This window comes from Ictidomys tridecemlineatus, chromosome 11, assembly GCF_052094955.1.
Source record: "Ictidomys tridecemlineatus isolate mIctTri1 chromosome 11, mIctTri1.hap1, whole genome shotgun sequence".
Classification (NCBI taxonomy): domain Eukaryota; kingdom Metazoa; phylum Chordata; class Mammalia; order Rodentia; family Sciuridae; genus Ictidomys; species Ictidomys tridecemlineatus.
The window spans coordinates 82,325,236-82,347,536 of NC_135487.1; the positions used below are offsets into that span (position 1 = coordinate 82,325,236).

At 35.1% G+C, this 22,301-nt stretch overlaps 1 protein-coding gene across 1 annotated transcript in view; it reads left to right on the top strand.

Moving 5' to 3' along the window:
- LOC120890846 (glycogen debranching enzyme) overlaps positions 1–10,526 on the top strand; it is a 66,364-nt gene extending 55,838 nt beyond the window's left edge. The window contains exons 32-34 of the mRNA XM_078026806.1: positions 1,107–1,194; positions 1,297–1,430; positions 7,394–10,526. Coding sequence (XP_077882932.1) covers positions 1,107–1,194; positions 1,297–1,430; positions 7,394–7,511 — 340 coding nt within the window. The 3' untranslated portion in view covers positions 7,512–10,526. The remainder of the gene's footprint in view (positions 1–1,106; positions 1,195–1,296; positions 1,431–7,393) is intronic.
- The last annotated feature ends 11,775 nt before the right edge of the window (positions 10,527–22,301 follow it).

Sequence of the window (22,301 nt, forward strand, 5' to 3'; positions counted from 1 at the left end):
AAAAAGTATATGCTGCTGTTTTATGATATTTTAATTATTAGCTATTATTCACATATAGTGATGACAGGTGAGGATTTAATTCTGTTCTCAATATTAGTCTTCTCCATCCTTTCTTTGTAATTATACTACTCTTTTTACTTATATCCATAAATGATTTCATTTTTATTTTACAGTTGTGGGTTTATGCCATCATGTGTTTCTTGTCATTTCCAACTTTGGTTTTTTTTCCTCGAGTTTCTAATAACCCTGCTCTTTTTCCTTTATGATTTTTCTTTAAAACTTGATAGTTGTTATCAACTTGCTTTCTGTATGAATTGATGACAGAACCTCACCTTTGTAGAATTTTCCTACTTTACTATGTACTCATTTCCATCACGAGATGCAAAATTTTATATGTTTTTTCTTAACTAAATTCTGAGACTCTCATATTTTCAGAGTAGTTAAGAAGCACTGATCAAAACTAAAACACAAAGTTTATTTTCGTGGCCACATCTATCTTACTTAAAAAAAAAACCTTTGTATTTAAATTCAATCAAGTATACATTGCCCTTGTATTATCTGTTGCAATAATTTTGTAATATTATTTGCTGCATAAATATGTTATAAATTCTACATACTATCAGAATGTATGTTGAATTGCTATTTGTAGTCTGATGATATGCCAAATATGATTTTAAAATAACTTCATGGAGAAGTTTCAAAAACAACCTTTATAATCTATAACCAGTAAAACCTTATCTATAATACTTAGTAATTCAATTTATTATATGGCCATTTCAATTATTATTCATATATTAGAGACCTTTTGAAATACTTGACTTTAAACCAATGGTTAGTGTCAAGCTAACTCCTGGAAGGCAAGATACCTGAATATTTAATATTTTTTATATTAGTCAGTATTTGTTAATCATTTCTGAACACATCGCTAAAGTCCTCTGGACTCATTATATTCTTATTTAAGGTTAAATTATGTTTTAATTCTGAGCTTATTCTATGAATTGGAAGATAACATGATTATTTCTCTTAACATTGCTACTGAAATGTTTTAATGCTTTCTATGATATCTGAGCTTCTTTTATTTAACTTAAGTTCCAATCATTTTGCAGTGATATGGTTTACTGTGGAATATATGACAATGCCTTAGACAATGACAACTACAATCTTGCTAGAGGTTTCAATTATCACCAAGGACCTGTAAGAATTTCATTTTTCTCTGAGTTTTCAGTTATTTTTCAAATAGTTTTAGATATTCACAGTTCTTTTTCTTTCCTTTACTTTTAAATTATCTTTTTTCAGGAATGGCTATGGCCTGTTGGATATTTTCTTCGTGCAAAGTTACATTTTTCCAAATTGATGGGTCCGGAGTGTAGTGCAAAGACAATGTTTTTGGTTAAAAACGTTCTTTCTCGACATTATGTTCATCTTGAGAGGTAAGTTGTCATGGGCATGTAATGTCTATAACTGGTGTGTCCTCAGTTCATTAGATATTAGGTAAGCTAGGTTTCCTTAGGATTCATTTCTCTGTGCTCTAGGTATCCCAATTAAGCTTGAAACCTTTCTTCTTTAACATGTGAGAGTCCATCATGGAAATTTTACCTTCCCTTCATTACTTTAGGTAGTAAGTTACTTAAAGCTAAGGATTTGATATTGTATGATTTGAACATATGGAATAGTCTTTGATTTTCAAAATTTAGCTCGTATTTTTAGAATGTGATTAGCAAAGTATAAATACAAAAAACAAAAATATTTGAATCAGGCCTTTTGAACTAGTTTATATATATATATATATATATAAACAATTTTCAAAAACGTTCCAATTATAGTTAAAATATTGGAATTGGCCTTTTAACTGTTATTTCAAAAACAGTTTCTCACCTCCTTTGTCCTAATTATTAGCAGATTAACAGTGTCAGAGTTACATATTTTTCTAAAATGGTACAAATTTCATCAAGTCTATCTTAATTTCTCAAATTCTAGATTATGCCTTCATTTTATTGCTCAGACTAATTATACATAATTGTTATAAATTGTATCCCCTCTCTTTCAAGAACATAAGGGACTTCAAACTATCACAGCAAATATTGCATGAAAATTGGTTTTCATTAGCTTAAATATACTCACAGAAAGCCCAACTCTGTCATTGCCCTGTACTATTTCTGGGGGTTTTGCATTTATTTTCTCTTTGTTCCCTTTTATTTGTTAAAAGTAAGACTATCTGGCATGCATGGGGTCATTCTACTTTTACCTGTCATCTCATCACTTCAGACCTGTTAGGAGACCTTGTTTCAGTAATTAATTATCTTCTCTTGGTATTCCACTGTATCTTTTCTACTGAAGCTACAGAGATATCTGTCAGCCCATTCTAAAACAAAATCCCTTCCTATAGTTATTAACTCAAACCTGGTCCTGTCTCTCTTACCAGCCCATGTCCCCTTTGGGAGTAACCTCTTTTTTCTTTCTCCATTTTGACCACCCACTTAGTCTATTACCACCTTCATCTGGCTTTCGCCCTCACCACTCTGGCAAAGCCACTCAACAAGATCTCTCCTCCTTTCAGACCCCGTGACTTCCTTTACATTCTCTACTTTGAGCTGGCTATTGCTTTCCTTTTTTCTGAAAAATCTTATGGTACCAACAGTGTTAGGTTTCCCTTGTTTACAGGGTAGAACTAATGGTAATAACAACAAATGATATTCATTGATCACTTAACCATGTTGTAGGCATTATTCTAAATGTATGTATGTAAAATGACTCATTTAATGCAAACAACTATGTAAAATTGCTACTATTACCATCATCATCATCTCCACCACCACCACATATTACTGTTGTTATCCACTTGTCCACTTACTTACTGTGTGACCATGAGGAAGTTGTTTAACTTCTCTAAAGCTTGGTTTTCTCATCTGTATAGAGTGAGATGGGATCTTTGGAGATTGGATTGTTTCAAGGACTGGTATATTAACATATGTTATATAGACAAGATAATAAGACAGATATGAGCTATCATTAATTATCTTCATTTTGTAAACAAAGTTAAGAAGGTGAAGTAACTTGGACAAAGTCAAACAGCAAGTAATCTACTTTAGCTTTTACTAAGATCCAGGCAGTCAGGTCCTCCAGGCTGTGCTCTTAACTGCACTAGTAACTCTGTTTACTCTTTCTCTGGCTTTTATTTCCAGCACCTAAATATGCTCATTATCTAAAAATCCGAGGGATTTTGTTTGTTTGCTTATTTCTTGTTAGTGTTTTTGCTTTGCAATACTAATTTCTGAACTCAGGGCCACACTCTACCAGTGAACTACATCCCCTGCCCAGGCAGGCTTTGAACTTGTGATTTTCCTACAATAGCATCCTTAGTAGCTTGGGATACAGATGTGTACCCTGGTTGCCTCTTGTCTTTTCTAATACAGGTGTTTAGTGATATACATTTCCACTTAAGTATCAGTTTATCATAGTCTACAAATTCTGATATGTTGTATACTTATTTTCATTTATTGAAGTACTTCCTTTTCTTAAAATTTTTTCTTTTTTCTTTTTAGTTTTACTTAACAGTAGAATGTATTTTGACATATTATACATACATGGATTATACCTTTCCATTCTTATAGTTGTGTATGATGTTGAGTTACACTGGTTGTGTTCATATATGAACATAGAAAAGGAATGTCTTCTGTCTTTCCTATTTCCACCCTCCTTGCCTTGCCTTCATTCCCCTTTGTCTAATCCAATGACTTTCTATTCCCCCACCCCTTATTGTGTGTTAGCTTATCAGAGAGAACATTCGGCCTTTGATTTTTTGGGATTCATTTATTTCACTTAGCATGATAAGTCTCTAGCTCAATCCATTTACCTGGAAAATTCCATAATTTCATTCTTCTTTTTGGTGAGTAATATTCCATGTGTGTATATACCACCTTTTCTTTATCTGTTCATCTGTTGAAGGGCACCTGGGTTAGTTCCATAGCTTCACTATTGTGAAATGAGCTGCTATAAACATTGAGGTAGCTATATCACTGTAGTATGCTGTTTTTCAGAATCTTTGGGTATATACAGAGGAGTGGGATAACTGGGTCCAATCATGGTTTTATTCTAAGTTTGGTTGAAGTACTTTCTGTTTTCTCCTTTGATTTCATCTTTTACTCATAGGTTATTTAGAAATTTATTATTTAGTTTTCAAATGTTCATGAATTTTCCAGAGCTATTTCTATTATTGGTTTTAAAATTGAGTCTATTGTAGTTAAGGAATATACTCTGTGTGACTCAAATCCTTATAAACTTATAATAGTTATGATTCAGAATTTTCTGTCTAGGTAATTCATCTGTTTTCAGTTGCAAAGAATATATATTCTGGGGTTAGGGATGTGGCTCAAGCAGTAGCGTGCTCACCTGGCATGTATGTGGCCCAGGTTCGATCCTCAGCACCACATACAAAACAAAGATGTTGTGTCCACCAAAAACTAAAAAAATACATATTAAAAAAAAATCTCTCTCTCTTGAAAAAAAAAAAAGAATATATATTCTTCGATCCTTAGGTGGCGTGTTCTAGAAATGTAAGTTGGTTCAAGTTGGTTGATGTTCAAATTCCTTAAGGGATTTCCATCTCCTTGTTCTATGAATTGCTTACAAAGGAATATTGCAATCTCCTGCTGTACTTGTTTCTGTGTGCTGTTGTATATGTTTTTGCTCCAGGTGTTTTGAAACACTATTATTAAGTATATAAACATTTATGAAATCACCTTCCTTATCACTGATACTTCTCTGCTCCAAGGTCTACTTTCTTTAATATTAATATAGCACTCCAGATTTCTTTTATTTGTTACCAACATATATTTTTCCATCCTTATATTTTCAAACTATCTGTGCCTTCTCTGGCTCTGACATCCCCTGAACAGATGTCCTGAGACATAAATGTCCTTCCCATATTGTCTTACACTCCACACTAGGCAACCTCTACATGAAAGTGCCTTCCTTACATCACTTGAATTCAGATTACTCTCAACCACCGCCACACCTGTTGTGACCTCCTACCTTATACCTCTTGAGTGCTGACATCTTGCTTTGAAGTACTTGTAATCTATCTTAGTCAGCTTTTTCTCTGCTGTGACCAAAAATACCTGACAAGAACAGCAGAGAGGAGGAAAAGTTTATTTGCGGGCTCACTGTTTCAGAGGTCTTAGTCTATAGACAGCTGGCTCTATTCCTTGGGGCTCAACTCCATTCCTTAGGGTTTGAGGTGAGGCTGAATATCAGGGCAAAAGGGTGTGGTGGAGAAAACAGTTCAAGACATCACAGCAGGAAGCAGAGAAAGAGCTCTACTCCTCAAGGACAAAATATATATCCCAAAGTCACATTCCCAGTGACCAACCTCCTCCAGGTACACCCTCCCTGCCTACAGTTACCAGTTAGTCCCTGTCAGGAGATTAGTTAACTGTTTGGGTTAAGGCTGTCATAACCCAACCATTTCACCTCTGAATCTTACATTTTCTCACATGAGCTTTTGGAGAACACCTAATCTAAACCATAACACTATCCTTTCCTTTTTTTCTCCTCCTCTCTCTTATTGTAGATACCCCCTTTGTTCTGCCTTCCTAATGAATTTAGGGATGAATTTTTCATTAAAGGAGACTTCTTTATACTAGTGTGGGTATGTTCCATGTACTAGTGTGCACATTTAATTGTGAGCAGCATAGTTTTATAATATTATAATTTTAGTAATTTTATAACCTTGTTTTGTTTCATAATATCAGTAGGACTTTGTTATGGCCAGGGCTGCCATAACAAAGCACCACAAACTGAGTGACTTCACAGAAGCTGTTAAACAACAGGATATTGTCTCAATTTCTGCAGCCAATAATCTGAAATCAAGGCATGGGCAGGGCCATTCTCTCTCTGAAGTCATTAGGGCTGTGACAGCAAACCTTCAGTCTTCACTGGACATTCCTTTTGTGTGCATGTTGGTGTCCAAATTTCTCCTGTATAAGGATGCCAGTCATATTGGATTAGGGCCCACCTTACCCCAATATAACCTCATCTTAACTAATCATATCTGCTAATAACTAATCATGAATGTGGGGAATATAGTTCAACCACTTACAGATTACCCAACTATCCAACTTCAGAGATTTGGCATTTCGCTCTGAAGTAACTTTAATACTTGTAGACATTTAAATAATTTTTCTATATTTTACATTTCTATTTGATAGTTTTTTTTAAGGAATATAATATCAGGCTAGGGTCATAGCTCAGTGGTAGAGTGCTTGTCTAGCACATGTGAGGCACTGGGTTCATTTCTAAGCACTACATAAAAATAAATAAAGGTATATGTTCATGTACATATACCTTTATTAAAAAATGTATATAATACCTAGCTTCTTTGATAATACCTATCAAAAATAACTCATACCCATCTCATGTAATTATTTTCCTATTTTAATTATGAAATATTTCCTATGTACAGAAGAATATTTGTAACACAGCTGAGTTCCAATGAAAAATAAGGAAATTAATATATTCTCACATCCCCACTTAAGAAAGAAACATTATGAGCTGGGGTTGTGGATTAGCTGGAAAGTGCTCACTTAGCATGTGCAAGACCCTGGGTTCAATTCTCAGCACCACATAAAAAAACAAATAGATGTGTCTATCTACAACAAAAAAAAATTAAAAAGAAATATTACAAATTTCTGTATTTTTATTTTTTTGAAATTTGCTTCATATTTAAGGATGTATTTTGAAACTAAGAATAAATTAGATACAATAATAGTCTGTGTTCTAGAACACATTTTTTAAGCTTTATTAATGCTTAATTCTATATTAGTAAGGAGTAATTCTAGCTCATGTATCATAGGGTTACGGTGAGCATTAAATGAGGTAATGTATATAAATTAGTAAATATTATAACATAAGTGTATACTATATAAATTTGTTATTTAGTAAAATGAAAATGGTCAGTTTTTCTCAGTGACAATTCCTAGTGTTTATTATTTTATTTAGTTTTACAGTTATATCAAGATCACACATGGGGATGTACCTCAAAAGTAGAGTGCTTGCCTAGCATGTATGAGGCCATGGAGTCAATTCCCAGCACCACACACACACAAATCACACATACTATCTACATAATTACAACTTGAGTCTTATAATAAAGAATATGCCTATATTGCCTGGAATGGTGAGAGTTTACTATATTTCTAATAGGTCGAAGGATCCTTTGCATTGGAAAGTTATAAATCCCAAGGATGGAATAGGAAAAAGGACATCTTTAGGATATTCTGGTTTATTTTGTTACAAGTGATTGTTTCTGTACTAAAAGGCAAAAAACATGAATTATTAACTATATTGTTAAAATGTGTTAGATTATGTCTCATAAAAAATCCTTTCTGTTTTTCAGATCCCCTTGGAAAGGACTTCCAGAACTGACCAATGAGAATGGCCAGTATTGTCCTTTCAGCTGTGAGACACAAGCCTGGTCAATTGCTGTTATTCTTGAAACACTTTATGATTTATAGTTGGTTCAGATATATTTAATAAATATACAACTCCATTATGCAATGCAAGATCATAATGCAAATGCCTATGTATACAAATTCAAGTTTTTTAAAAAAATATTTCCTATAATATTGATGCCCTATTAGGTAAGATTATAAAAGCATTGATTTATCTTTTTTCTTTTTAATGTATGAAGATAGCTTTCAGTTTGAATAAGAGAAAAATATGATTACTAACAGAATTTTCTTTTGAGTTCATTAAGTATTCCTTGAAATCCAGAGTTAGGAAAAAAACTTATATAATCTTAATTTTCTACAAAAGTGAAAATGGAAAAGTATCTTTAAATTGTTGTATATATTCAGGAACAATACATACTGAACAGGCTGTGGATAATTAACATTCTCACCATGTACTATGACTTTCTTTTTTTTTTGGTACTGGGGATTGAACTCAAGGGGCACTCCACCACTGAGCCAGCCCTGTTTTGTATTTTATTTAGAGACAGGGTTTCCTGGAGTTGCTTAGCACCTCTCTTTTGCTGAAGCTGGCTTTGAACTTGCAATCCTCCTGCCTCAGCATCCTGAGCTGCTGGGATTACAGGCGTGCACAACTGCACCCGGCCTATGACTGCCTTCTTAATACCTTATTCAATATATATATTTCAGAAGTGCTTCATGAATGTAGAATTATCAACATTTCTACAGTATATGTTCATAAATGAAGCACAGACGTTCAAACTGTGATAATATTTTTTCACTGTTGTATCAATATGTTTTCAAATGTTATGAATGTCAATAGTTTATTAAAGACAACTGACTGTGCTAATGATACATAGAATGGGAAAAAAACAGAGCATTAAGAAATTGATTTCATTAAAAACAGTTGTAAAATTAGCCTCAAGTTCCAGTTTCCTGTTATATGAGATGACTTACATTTTCAAAATAGAAATTGTTGGACATATTTATGAGAACTTTCAAGAAGAAAAGAATGTTATATTAATTTTTAAAACTTGATAGCTCTCTCTAGTTTCTGTGCAAAAGTCTGTTGACAGAGCATAATAAATACTGGTTTCTGTTAATGAAAGCCTACATTGACAAGTTCAGTATTCAGAAGAATCTTTTTTTTTTTTTTTTTGGTACTGGGGAATCAAACCCAGGACCTCATACATACTAGGGAAGTACTCTACCACTGAGCCACATTCCCAGGCTGACAACAATCTTAATATAATAAAAGTATAGATACAAATTCAGTAGTTATCTTGAATCCAATAAAATAATTTGAAACATATTTTAAGATACCTTAAACTTGAAAATGACATAAAAGTGAAAAGGTTTTTAACATTTATAAGAATTCACATTTTTGAGTAGTACTTATTTCCTAGATGGAATTTTTTTTTACTATTTTTTTTTCTCAAGAGTAAATTAATTATATCATTATACTTTTGTTTGGGAGAAAGTAGTTGTAAAAATCCTTTCATTACTATTTAATATTATTCAGGGATATGTATTTTTATATATAAAATAATGATACAGTAGAACTTTTCTCAAGAGTTCATATACCTAACAACCTAAGAAATGAAAATAAGGATAGGCATTCAAGGCACAACTTCTAGTACCAAAATCTATAAATGCATCAAATGTCAAATGCCCATGTTGAAAGGCTCATGCAGTTTACTGCAGGATTACCTACCCACCCTTCTGCAAAGCTGACCCTGCTTTAGAAATAGTTTTCACTAGCTTAATTTTCTGGTACCTAACCTAGAGCAGATTAAGTCCTACAAATTCAAGGAAGCTTGTGATAGTTATCTGACCACTATTTAAAAACAAGAATTTCCATATTTTCCTTTTTTCTTTATTCCCTCCCTTACTCAGTATATAACCTCCTCTAAACTTTGGAGATAAATGGAATGACCTTAGCCAGGCCTAGAAAACCATACCTGTTATCCCAGCAACTCAGGAGTCTGAGGCAGGAGGATCACAAGTTCAAGTCCAGCCTAGACAACTTAGTGAGACCCTGTCTCAAAATAAAAAATGAAAAGGACTAGAGATGTAGCTTAGTGATAGAGCACCACTGGGTTCCATCCCCAGTACCGGAGGCGGGGGAGAACGACCTTCCTTGAGGGAACTATTAGTTCATCCAAGGTTTATGTAGCTATGCTGCTCTACCCTAACAATACAGGAAATAAGAAAGGTAACAGAAAACCTGCATAAGTAACTAAAGCAAGAACTGACAGCTACAGTTAAATGTGACTAAATAAACAAATAAATAACAAGTTGATGATTTTTAAAAAATAGATATGCTAGTTTATCTACTGTAGGGGAAATACCCATCTTGGTAAATCTTTCGGATATTGCATTCTTAATTAGGAGTATTAATGAAAGAACATTGCCATATTATGCATGGTCTGCTTTAAAGTTTAAAAAGGCATGTTGTGAGCTAGGGATGTAGCTCACTAGTTGAGTGCTTGCTTAGAATTTGCAAGGCCCCTTGGTTAGATCCCCCGCATATCTCTCTCTCTCTCTCTCTCTCTCTCTCTCTCTCTCTCTCTCTCTCACACACACACACACACACACACACACACACACACACACACACATTGGGGAAAAGACAAAGAAGAAGAAGAAGGCATGTTCTGCATTATTCCATCCATGGTAGTTAAAGTAACACTTTTAGACTTTAGAAGGATAAATGCCATTTGACTGAAGGATATTTATGTAGAATGCTTCATTCCTGTGCAACACTGGATAAGCTGTTATTATATTACATTTTGACAATGGTCTGATACTTGGTTTTTCATTAATCCAAATCAATCTGAACCCTTCAAAATGAGAATGAAACTTGCCACTTTTACCAGTGTGCTGTGATATTTTAGTAACTTTTCAAAGGTAATTAAGGAAACATGAAACTTATCATATGTATCAAAATTGTAATATGAATTGTAATCCATTCTGATATTAGTCCTATGCTGCTGTATCTAGTGGGCAAATGTCATTTATATCTCTGTGTGCCAAGAAAATAAAATGTTTTCTAAAGGACTGTGTTTTGATTTCATTACATCATTTTCCAATTAACTTGACATTTATTAAGTACTTACTTATTTGGGTGCTTACCTTTTTGATAGGATGTGTGGGGACAGAGAAAGACGAATTTTAAGACATTTGATAATTTAATTAGTCATGTCAAAATTTGGAGCAAATTAAACTCTTGATATATAAATAGACCTATTAGCAACTATGCACTCCTCTTGTATGTCTTCAATACCATGAACTTTTTATTTTCCTTTCCACTTATTGAATGAAAATACTACATGCCAAATAGACATACATACATAGTTTCTACTGAAGTAACCAATAATGATTTTGTCACTTTTATATTATTTTACTGAATAATATATATGTGTGTATATGTATAACCTAAATTGATATATTTAACTTTTGTCTTAAGTACTATTGCTTCATTTTTTTAATGCAGATATATACCTTTATCTTTAGGTAAAAGGTCTTAACCTAAAAATCTAAACCTGTAACTATCAAATGGTTTTAGGTTAACTTATCAAACTTGCTAACTTTACTTATTTAAATCCTCAATGTGTTGATATAATGAACTCAAGGAATTTGCTTAGTGGTTTATTGTTTTTGTTTTTTTTCTATTTGTATGGACCTTGAATTATAAAATTATAAAGCAGTATTGAAATCTTGTCATTTCGGCTGCAACTTTTTTTTTTTCTTTTAGAGAGAGAGAGAGAGAGAGAAAGGGAATTTCAATATTTACTTTTTAGTTTTCAGCGGACACAACATCTTTCTTTGTATGTGGTGCTGAGGATCAAACTCGGGCCACATGCATGCTAGGCGAGCGCACTACCGCTTAAGTCACATCCCCACCAGCCCCAACTTTTTTCCTAATATTTGTTTTCCTAATATATTTGGTTTTGTTATTTTGGCTAGGAGAATTTTTTGTTTAACTCACAAAGGCTTTTAAATTTTCTTTAATCAAATCTTTAATTTTTACTTATCTCTTCTCTCCCTTCAAATTTTAATCAGACACACACGATTTAATAAACATTCCTTCTATTTTCCTTTGGGCTTATGGGTTTTTTAACAGTTATATCTGATATGAGGTAAAAATCACTTTGGTTTTTTAAAAATTGTTGCACTCTAAATTCAAGTTGAGCATGTTTATGGTAATGCCTTTTTTTAGTCATTGAATTTTTTTTAATAGTGGGACCTACATTTAGGGATTATTGTTGAAGTTATCTGCCTACACATTCACATAACTACTGTAGTTTTTGTTTTAATATTTATTAGTTTTTTTTTCTTATCACCTTACTTTCTAACCAATTCCCTACTCTTCATTTTTCAGAATTTTCTTATATACTCCCAACTTGGCATTCTTATGTATTTTTCAAATCCAAAAACTATTAGTCTTTTTCACTAAGTACATTTAATAAGAACTAACATAATTACAATATTTAGTTTTATGTAAGAACATAGAATGTTTGGGATTTTTTTGTTTGATCTAGTTTTTTGTTTGTTTGCTTTTGGTTGCTGCAATTCTTCCTAATTTTCATGTTTTGGTTGTTCAAAGCTATTTTAGTTCAACTGATAGCCTATTAGTCAAAATAAGAAATTCAAATATAAGGCTGAAAAGGTACACGTGAAAGTAAGTATGAGAATACGTGTATATACACATACACACATACACACACATATATACACATATATGTTTTGAACTAGGGAAAATTTTAATGTGAGTCATATGAATACACTTATTAAATTCGGTGATGAATGTATATATAGGAATATAATAATATATATGCAAATATACCATTGATAATTGTTATGAGAAAATACACATAATATTTATATTACAATATATGCTTTTATGTAAAATGAAGTTTAGGTTTAGGATAAATTGTATCTAGGAATATATAATGATGTATATACCTTTGGTATATACATTGATAATTTAACATAGAACTCAAATATACTGAATATTCATATGATTATATATGCTGACATGTATAATTAGGTTTAGGTATAGTGGTAAGATTTAATACTAGTTTGTGTTGAGTTAAGGTAGAGGGTTGGGGAATGAATCTGTATATTGAGAAACATCAATATTCATAAGAATGTATGCTTGAAAATATGTATCAAATCTTATATAAACATGTTTTGAAATAGGAAATTGTTTTATGTGATGCTTATGAATACACTGCAAAAATCCACTGTATGGGAGTCTTCTCATACTCTCTGAGATGTTGTATTCCGTCTAGGTAAGACCTTGAGGAGAAGCTTCCTCCATTTAGGTAAGACCTTGTGGAGAAGCTGCCTGTCTGCTTTCTTGGTTTCATGCTACAGAGCAGCCAGAAACAGGACCACCTCTATTCTGCCATCTTGGATCTGTCCAAATAATTTTATTAGGGAGAACTGAGAAGACCCTTCTAAACAGATGGTGATAATAGAAGGATTATGCACCTGTTAAATCTCTAAGGACCTATACATTGAGAATGTGTAGCACATCTGACCCCTGTAGTTACAATAAGGGATAGCCCCTTCTACCTTGCTTAGAAGAAGATAACACCCTCCAGATGTCAATAGACTCTATATGTGTAGGTATGGGTGCCCCATGGACAACAGGGAATTCACAGACTTTCAAAATCATGTAAAGTTCCCCTAACATAGAATGTGTTATGCAGTTACTTAACTCCCCATCTCATGGTATCCCCAAACCTGGAGATTCTATTTATTGATCCCTGTGAATAGACACCAATAACTTTTTTGTTCTTTCCATGTCTGGAGCCTCTAGAGCATGTTCTCTCTAGGGATGTCAACTACACTTAACAATATAGAGCTAATATTAATAGTTTGCCTCTTCGACGACCCCCCCAAATCCTGTACTCAAGAGGATGGCTTGAGGAAACATTTTCATCTCAGCACTTGCCATCTAAACATTCCAGACATACACAGGAAAGTTGAAATCTCTTTCTGATAGCTGATGTCTGTCTTTGTGCCTGGTCACTAGATGGTTTCACTGACAGGTGGTGATATCAAAATGGATGTTCTCAAAGTGCTTAGAAGAGGGAGAACTGGGATCAGTACTGGACCCTCTTTCTCTTTCAGTTCCCCACCCAGGAGGCCTGTCCCCATGGACTCTTGAGAGGTGAGCCCCAACATGCCAGAGGTGCAAGCCTCACATGCACACATGGAGTCAAGAGCCCAAAGGAAAACTTGTCTTGGAATGCAACTGGATCCACACTTTGATGGTGATAGCAAAGTCAGCCTGAACCTTTCCTGCACCAACTAGAGCTTTATGATCAATACTAATTCTTCAAAATAATGGATGCTCTTCCAAGGTAGGGAAGGAAAGGGGAAGAGGAAGCCCAAATCCTAGTGTTGGTTGTCAGGGTGTTGAGGCCTCTTCATGTTCTCTTAGGATCAGACTGAAATCTGAGATTCTCCAATATGATGAGGTGAGCAGAATTGGGATTAGTATCAGAACTGCCCTCAGGTCCTGGACTGTCCTTGTCCATGTGGATTTTGTAAGTATTTACATCTCAATTACCTTATTTCAGAGACCTGATAAATAATATCTACATTTATACATGTGTAGTATCATTAATTAAATAATTTTCATAGTGATAATTCAGTAAACATATTGTCCAATTAAAGCATTCACTATGTAATATCATGTCGGTAGGTCTTTCTGACAATATAAAACAAAATGATGTCTAGAAATTTTTTTCATCTGATATAGAACATTTTTTCAGTAACAGTGTATAAATCCTAGGTCCACAACTCTGTGTCATGACATATCCAGCTCCTTTTTCTCCTTCCCCACTCTCTTTGAAATAAAGTACAACCTCAAAAAGAAAGTGCACAGATTGGTCTCCCTGATGATTCCACACTCAGTCCATCCTCTCCATCTGTCTCCATGGCCATGTCCTCAGTGTCCTTTTCAACCAAGGTCCACTTTGCTCAGGTGTGAAGACTGAGCTTTCAGCCCTGCAAGGCCACTTCGTCTGGGTCAGGATCATCTTACTCTCTGGTGTTCACTTCAGGTGGCGCCCTCATCTTAGATATTAGACCCTCAGTGCAAAAGGAGGCAAGGGTCATGCCAGATCAGGAGCACCTGCCTTGCACAAGGACAGCTGTCTTGAAAGAGCTCAGTAAGCTTCATTGGTGCATTGTTCTTGACACACATATGATAACATATACTGGTGAAGACCGTTTCTTACCATTGGCCTTCTACTTCTCAATGGGTTCCCATAATCTCTGTCAAGACTCATCCCATGGCTCAGTTTTTGGTCCCCTGCACAACTCCCACAGATACCAGAGCATGAAACCAGCTCCAGTCAAGATTTTGTAAGGATAGTTTGAAACCTCTGTTTAGTCCCACATGCCTTCACACTAATTTCTTATTGTTATCAAATAGGGTTTCTGCTTTTCATGACATCTCTCTCTCATTCTTCTCATATTTCTAAAGATTTTCGATTTTCATGTGACTGTGATAATAATTATCATCTCTCCTGTATTCCTATATAACATCTTTGTTCAGACTAATATCAATACCTACATGATACCTATATAAAGGTTATTTTATATATATATATATATACCATTATATATAATGGGTATGTATGAAGCATATCATTCTTATGCAAGTTTTGTGAAATTCATAGGATTTCTCTTCTTTTCATTAATAGTGGTCTCCTCCTACTTTGATTTTGCTTGATTATTTATTTTCTCCTTCCTTCCCGTAGTGCAAACTATAAAAAGTATGATTTCCTTGTCTTTGCCTTATAAACCTGAGAGATATTGATTTTTAACAATCCTATTTTACTTGAATATTTTTGTATAAAATGAGAGAAACTTTACCTCCCAGAAAGCTTATCATCACCAGATATGTCACTTAACCCACAAATATTTTGGATCCACGTAAACAAAAAATTGGATGGTGAATCTTACACTAGAAGCTTAAAACTCCGTATTTACCAGAAACTGTACAAGAATTGCTAACTCATGCCTCCTTTGAACTCATGTTGTAAATTTCTAGCTCATTTATAACAAAATGACTCTCAACTTTCAAAGAATAGAAATAAATAATCTGTTGATTTTAGGAGCCAAATAAAAGTAAAAAAAAAAAAAGTTAAATAAAAGTAACACATTTAATGGTTGGTGCTGGGGCTCACCTGTAGAGTGCTTACCTTGCACATGTGAGGCACTGAGGCACTGGGTTCAATCCTCAGCACCACATTAAAAAAATAATAAAGGTATTGTGTCCATGTACAACTAAATATATATACTTAAATATATATTTAATAATATATAAATTAATAAATATAAATTTAAATATATTAAATAATAATTATGAAATTATTAATTAATTAATTCTCCCACTTGATATATCTTTTAAGGATTGATTTTTAATTTTAGAGATTTGTTATTCTACTTGTTTTCTTGCAACTTAATTTGTTGAAGAAATTGTGTTGTTTGTCCAATAGATGGCCCACAGTCCAAGTTTTGTTGGATGTATCGTGTGGCATAATTTAATATATTTCTCTGTCCTAAAGCTTACAAAGTGGTAGTTGGATCTAGAACCTTTTGGCACTATTAACCATTTGGGGATGATAATTCCTTGTTGAGAATGGGGGCTTCCTGTGCATGTAGGCTATTTAGTAGCATCCTTGGCGTCTATTCACTAGATGTCAGTAGAGCCCCCTTAGCTATCACAATCTTCCATCCCCACCATCCCCCACAAAAAAACACAAACAAAAACCCAGGTCTCAAGATCTTGTCAAATGTTTTCATAGAAGACCTATTTTCTGCTGTGAAAAGTAGGTTACTTGTACTACAAAATTAACAATATGGTTGATGTCACTACTGCAATTAAAAGATCATTAGGTCTGGAACCACAGATACTTTGAAGAGAACACCTGAACACGATTTTAGGAATATTTAATTTAAGCCTGCACAGAATGGCTGACTCAAAAGCAACATATAGAGAATGTGAATTTCCTTTTGAGAAGGAAAAATATTAGAGACAATAATAAAATAAAATAGTAAAAACGCAAGTAATTTCTTTTCCATGATGGAAAATTCTTTTCCATTATTGGAAACTTCTTTTTCCAGAAGTGTTTTTCTAAGACTTGTTGAACAACTTAAGATGTTGGACTTACACAATAGATATAATGATGGTTTTTATTTTGGAGAGGCACTTTCTACTTTTATTATAAACCAAGCATTTTGGTCTTTCAGAAAAGTATTATTTTAGTAATGCAGTTTTCATGCTTAAAATTGATTTGTGTGCTATAAAATTACTTTAAACACAACACAAGTCAGGGGAGATTAATAAAATTATGCTTTTAATTTAAAAGAGAGCTGGAAGCTGTGGTGCACACCTGTAATCCCAAATGAGTGGGGAGGAGCCTAAGTTCAATGCCAGCCTCAGCAACTCAGTGAGGCCCTGACCAACTTAGTGAGACCCTGTCTCAAAATAGAAAACCAAAAGATCTGAAGATGGCTCAGTGGTATATCATCTCTGGGTCCATTTCCTAGTACCAAAATAAATAAATAAATAAATAGATAAATAGATAAATAAATAAATAAATAAATAAATAAAATAAAATAAAAATTTAAAAATGAACTACGATTTTTCTTTGTCTTTGCACGTGACCTCATTATCTGGATGCAGGATGACAGATAATATGTTTAAAGGATTTAGGAGGAGGATTCAGATTGAAAGAATATCCTACTTATAATTTAACCAGTGAATACTAATTCTTCAAAAACCTTCTCTGTATCAGATTTGACATGTAATACTTGGCTGTTTGAGGATGCTTTAAAGGCACCCCTGTTGTGGAGGGTGTTGAGAATAACCTGGAGCAGATAGGGTGGCAAACTTTGCTTCCTTGAACTCTTGAGAGTTGCCCTCTACCTGGTGATTGACTTTCAGAATCCTTACCCCTTCTGTTGGTATCCTTCAGTTTTGAGTCATCAGGGGTTTCATGAGTTGTACATGGTGCATCATTCCTCTAGAGTTTTTGAAGGAATGTTTGTTTGGGGTGTCTTCAGTACTATTAGTGCTATTGATTTGGGAACAGGTATGTTTAAGCCTATGGGTAAATTTTTAAAAATCAAATCTGAAAAACAATTGTGGATACAGATTCTATTTATCATTTCCAGGTAATTTAAGGACAAATTGACCTCATTTCCACCAGAACTTTTTTGCATATGAGAAGTGTTTCTCCTTCTTTTTCTATCAGAAATGAATGGTGTCTCTCTTTCTTTATCCCCTGTTCTCTATCTTCCTTATCTCCATCTTATTTTCTCTTTCCCTGACTCTACTTTTTTCTATATCTTCCCCTGTCTCATTTGGTCTACTTTATTCTCTTCTCTTTCTTCTCCTTTCATAATTTCCTCTCCTTTCCATACCTCTGTCTCTATTTGCTTTTGTCTCCCAAATACCATTGCTCCCCATTCCACCCACGATTTCTCTTCATCAGAAACTTGTTCATGATATTGTTAATGACATAGCCAGTTCCATTTTAATCAGGAACACCATCATCTTTATTAAAGGGAATGGTGGATAAATGCATAAGTAATTAATGCATTTTAAAATAGACTTCAGAGGGTGTTTGGGGTTAAGGAACTTCTCCACATTTCCTCCCCAAAACCTTATTTATGATTTAACTGTGGCTGCTCCATTCCAGCCTCTGATAATTCCTGTCTTCTTATTAGATTGCTTCAATTCAAGCATCATGAGTTTCCATATAAAGAGTGTTTGGTGCTTTTATTTTCCAGTAGTTACAAGGATGTTTGGTTTGGAGGTTTCCTGAATTTTTGTGGCTCAACTTTGGTATTATTGTGTTTGGGTGTGAAGGGACAAGTTGTGAATCTGAAAAATTCAGCACAGAACTCACATAGTAACCAAAGAGCCTCATTTCTATCTTTTCTAAGTAGTACTCAAGGGACCAAATTTGTTTTATTTCCTCAACACTGTTTTTCTTGTGATGTTTCTATTATTTAAGAAGTGTCCTGTTCTCTGTCAGTGAGTGGTTTTTCCTATCTCACCACCCCAACTTATTGGTTTATCATGCTGGCCTCCTTTTTCTAAGTGCAGAGTCTCTTTCTCCTTTTGTTTCTTTTTGCCTTCACCTGTTACTGCCTTCCATCATTTCATCTCTCTCTCTATGTACACCCACATTTTCTGTCCACTTTTCACACTCCCCTTGGCTTTTTCAGTTTCTCCCTATAAGGTCATTTTTCTGTGTCCTAGCTTGTTGATCCCAGACACACCACCTGTGTTTCTGTTTTTTGTTTTGTTTTGTTTTTCTGACAGTTCCTGTCCTGGGATAAATGGCATTACTTGTTTCAGTGAGTAGTGCAGGCCAGGAGCTCTTGGGGGGGGGATTAGTTTATATACCCATTCCATAGTCATTTTCTCTCATTCTGAGATGAATTTTGAGAGTGCAGATGGAGAAAGTAATATAGACCTGTGTGGAAAATCCTGCCCTCTACTGTGGGCAGAGTAGTGGGCTGGTTTCAATTTAAATTTTTGTTTGTTTGTTTTTACCAAAATCTGCCTTTATTAAGTGAACAGACCACCAGCCCCTACCCAGCTTCACCTGCACAGCCACTGCTGGCCCAGCTGCCACCTCACAGCAGGCCATCACCAGCCAGTAGTACCCCTGCCATCCTCATGGCCGCCTATTGAAGTCACCATCTCCATACCTGTAAAGGGATGCCACAGAGACCGACTGCTGCTTTCAGTGCCTTTAGTGGACTGAAAATCTCAGTAAACTTCTCTGAGCAGCAAGAAACAAGGACTTGTTCAGACATCCCAGAACTGAATATAGAGGTTAGCAGTAGAAACAATCAATAAATAGACAACTTCTCAAATAAAAAGACTCCACATGAGCTCCTCTCAGGAAGACATTCACACACCTGACTGCAGAGCACACCTGCCTCTGGCCAACAGGAGGGTGGGCAGGCAACCTTTAGAGGGGCAAGCAAGGGAGACATGCGCTGGAGACCTCTCTGCACGATGTCCGGATCTGAGGGCCCAGGTGGTCAGTAGGCACCACCGCAGCTGCTATTGAAAACAGGGCCCATGCGCCCCGCTCTGGCCCTCCTGGCATGCCCTGTGCATGCAAGGAGGTGATAGAGGGCTTGTGTTGTGGTCTAAATGCCTCTGAAAAAGGTCAGTGTCTCTGCACGCTTCGTACCCCAGTAGAGGAAACAGTAACTATGGATCCCAACAGCGTCCTCAGACCTCAGGCTGCACTGGGATCACTTACCAGTCTGGTTCTTCTTTGGCACTGCGGCCCGCTTGGGCTGCCACAGTGGTTATGGACGGAGAGGGCGTCCATGCTGACAGACATGGTCTTGGCTGGATCAGGTTGAACTGTTTTGACCCGAGCTGTATTTGTACAGCTTGCGGATCATCTTCTTGGTGATTCTCCTGGGCCCCATGCTAGTGAGCTTGCAGATCTCCTCAGTGTCAGGGTAGTAGCAGTACAGCGCCCCCAACTGGCAGCCGGTGTCAGGGAACAGGATGAAGTAGTGGTTGGCGTCACACTTCTCCAAATCCTCCAATATGGAGCTCTTGTGAGGCTCCTTCACCTTCCCGGCCAGACAGCAGTGGTAGATGGCGTTGTGGATGATGGGCTTGTTGGACTTTCTACTGGGCTCCTTGAAGAGCTTGGGACCTGTGTACTCCGCCACTGAGGCCAGGGAGGAAGTTGCTAACGCCATTTCCCAGTCCCTGTCTATGAAAAAAAATAATGAGCCAAATTAAAAACAAAAATGAGAGCATCACCAGCAGAGTATACAACTTAGAAGATAGAACATCAGACCACAAAGACAAAGTATATCATCTTGAAAAGAATGTAGACAGCACAGCAAAAATGATAAGAAACCACAAGCAGAACAGCCAAGAAATATGGTATAGCATAAAAAGACCAAATTTAAGAGTCATTGGGATAGAGGAAGGCACAGAGATTCAAACCAAAGGAATGAGCAATCTATTCAATCAAATAATATCAGAAATACTTCCAGACATGAAGGATGAAATGGAAATCAAAATCCAAGAAGCCTACAAGACAATGAATGTGCAAAATCACAACAGACCCACACCAAGACACATTATAATGAAAATGCTCAATATTCTGAAATAGGAGAGAATTTTAAAATCCGCAAGGGAACAGAATCAGATTACTTATAGGGGTAAACCAATAAGGATAACGGCAGATTTTTCAACACATTTCCTGAGAGCTAGAAGATCCTGGAACAACATATTTCAAACCGGAAAGATAATGGGTTCCAACCAAGAATCTCGTATCCAGCCAAACTAAGCTTCAGATTTTAAGATGAAATAAAACTTTCCATGATAAAGAAAAGTTAAAAGAATTTACAGCTAGAAAACCGACACTAAAACACATCCTTGGCAAAATATTTCATGAAGAGGAAATGAAAAACAATAATAACCAGCAGAAGAAGGTAGTACACTGAAAGAAAAACTAATCAAAGAGAAAACCAAGTCACGTTAAGTAACAAAAATAAAAAATATGACTGGAAGTACAAACCATATCTCAATAGGCACCCTAAATGTTAATGGCTGAAACTCACCAATCAAAATACATAGGCTAGCAGATTGGATTTTTAAAAAAGATCCAAGAATATAATGCCTACAGGATACTCATTTGATAGGAAAAGATATACACAGACTGAAGGTGAAAGGTTGGGAAAATCATACCACTCACATAGAGTGAGGAAGAAAGCAGGGGTCTCCAAACTCATTTCAAATAAAGTAGACTTCAACCAAAGCTAATCAAAAGGGATAAAGTTGGACATTACATACTGTTCAAGGGAACCATAGACCAACAATACATAACAACCATAAATATATATTCCACAAAAATGGTGCAGGTATGTTCATCAAACTCTTCTCAAATTTTATAGTCAAATTGACTTCCCAGCACAATAATCTTGGGTGACTTTAACCCACCTCTGTCACCACTGGACAGATCTTCCAAACAAAAGTTAAATAAAGAAACTACAGAGTTCAATAACACAATATCTTAGACTTAACACAGACACAACATATCAAAATCTCTGGGACACTATTAAAGCAGTACTAAGAGGAACATTCATTGCATGGAATTCATTCCTTAAAAGAAGAAAAAGTCAACAAATAAATGACCTCACACTACACCTCAAAGTCCTTGAAAAAGAAGAACAAATCAGCACCAAAAGCAGTAGAAGGCAACAAATAATTAAAATCAGAGCTGAAATCAATGAAATCAAAACAAAAGAAACAATTGAAACAACTGACAAAACTAAAAGTTGGTTCTTTAAAAAAATAAAATAAAATTGACACACCTTTAGCCATGCTAACGAAGAGAAGGAGAGAGAGAGAACTCAAATTACTAGCATATGTGATGAAAAAGGCAATAACACAACAGACCCTACAGAAATAAAGAAGATAATTAGACATTATTTTGAAACCTTATCCTCTAATAAAATAGAAGACAGTGAAGGCATTGAAAAATTTCTTCAGTCATATGATCTGCCCAGATTGACTCAAGAAGATAGACATAACTTAAACAGACCAGTATCCAGTGAGGAAACAGAAGAAGCCATCAAAAGACTACTAATCAAGAAAATCCCATGACTGGATGGCTACACAGCTGAATTCTACAGGATCTTTAAAAAAGAACTAACACCAACGCTCTTCAATGTATTTCAGGAAATAGAAAAAAGAGAACTTCCAAACTCATTCTGTGGGGCCAATATCACCCTGATTCCAAAATT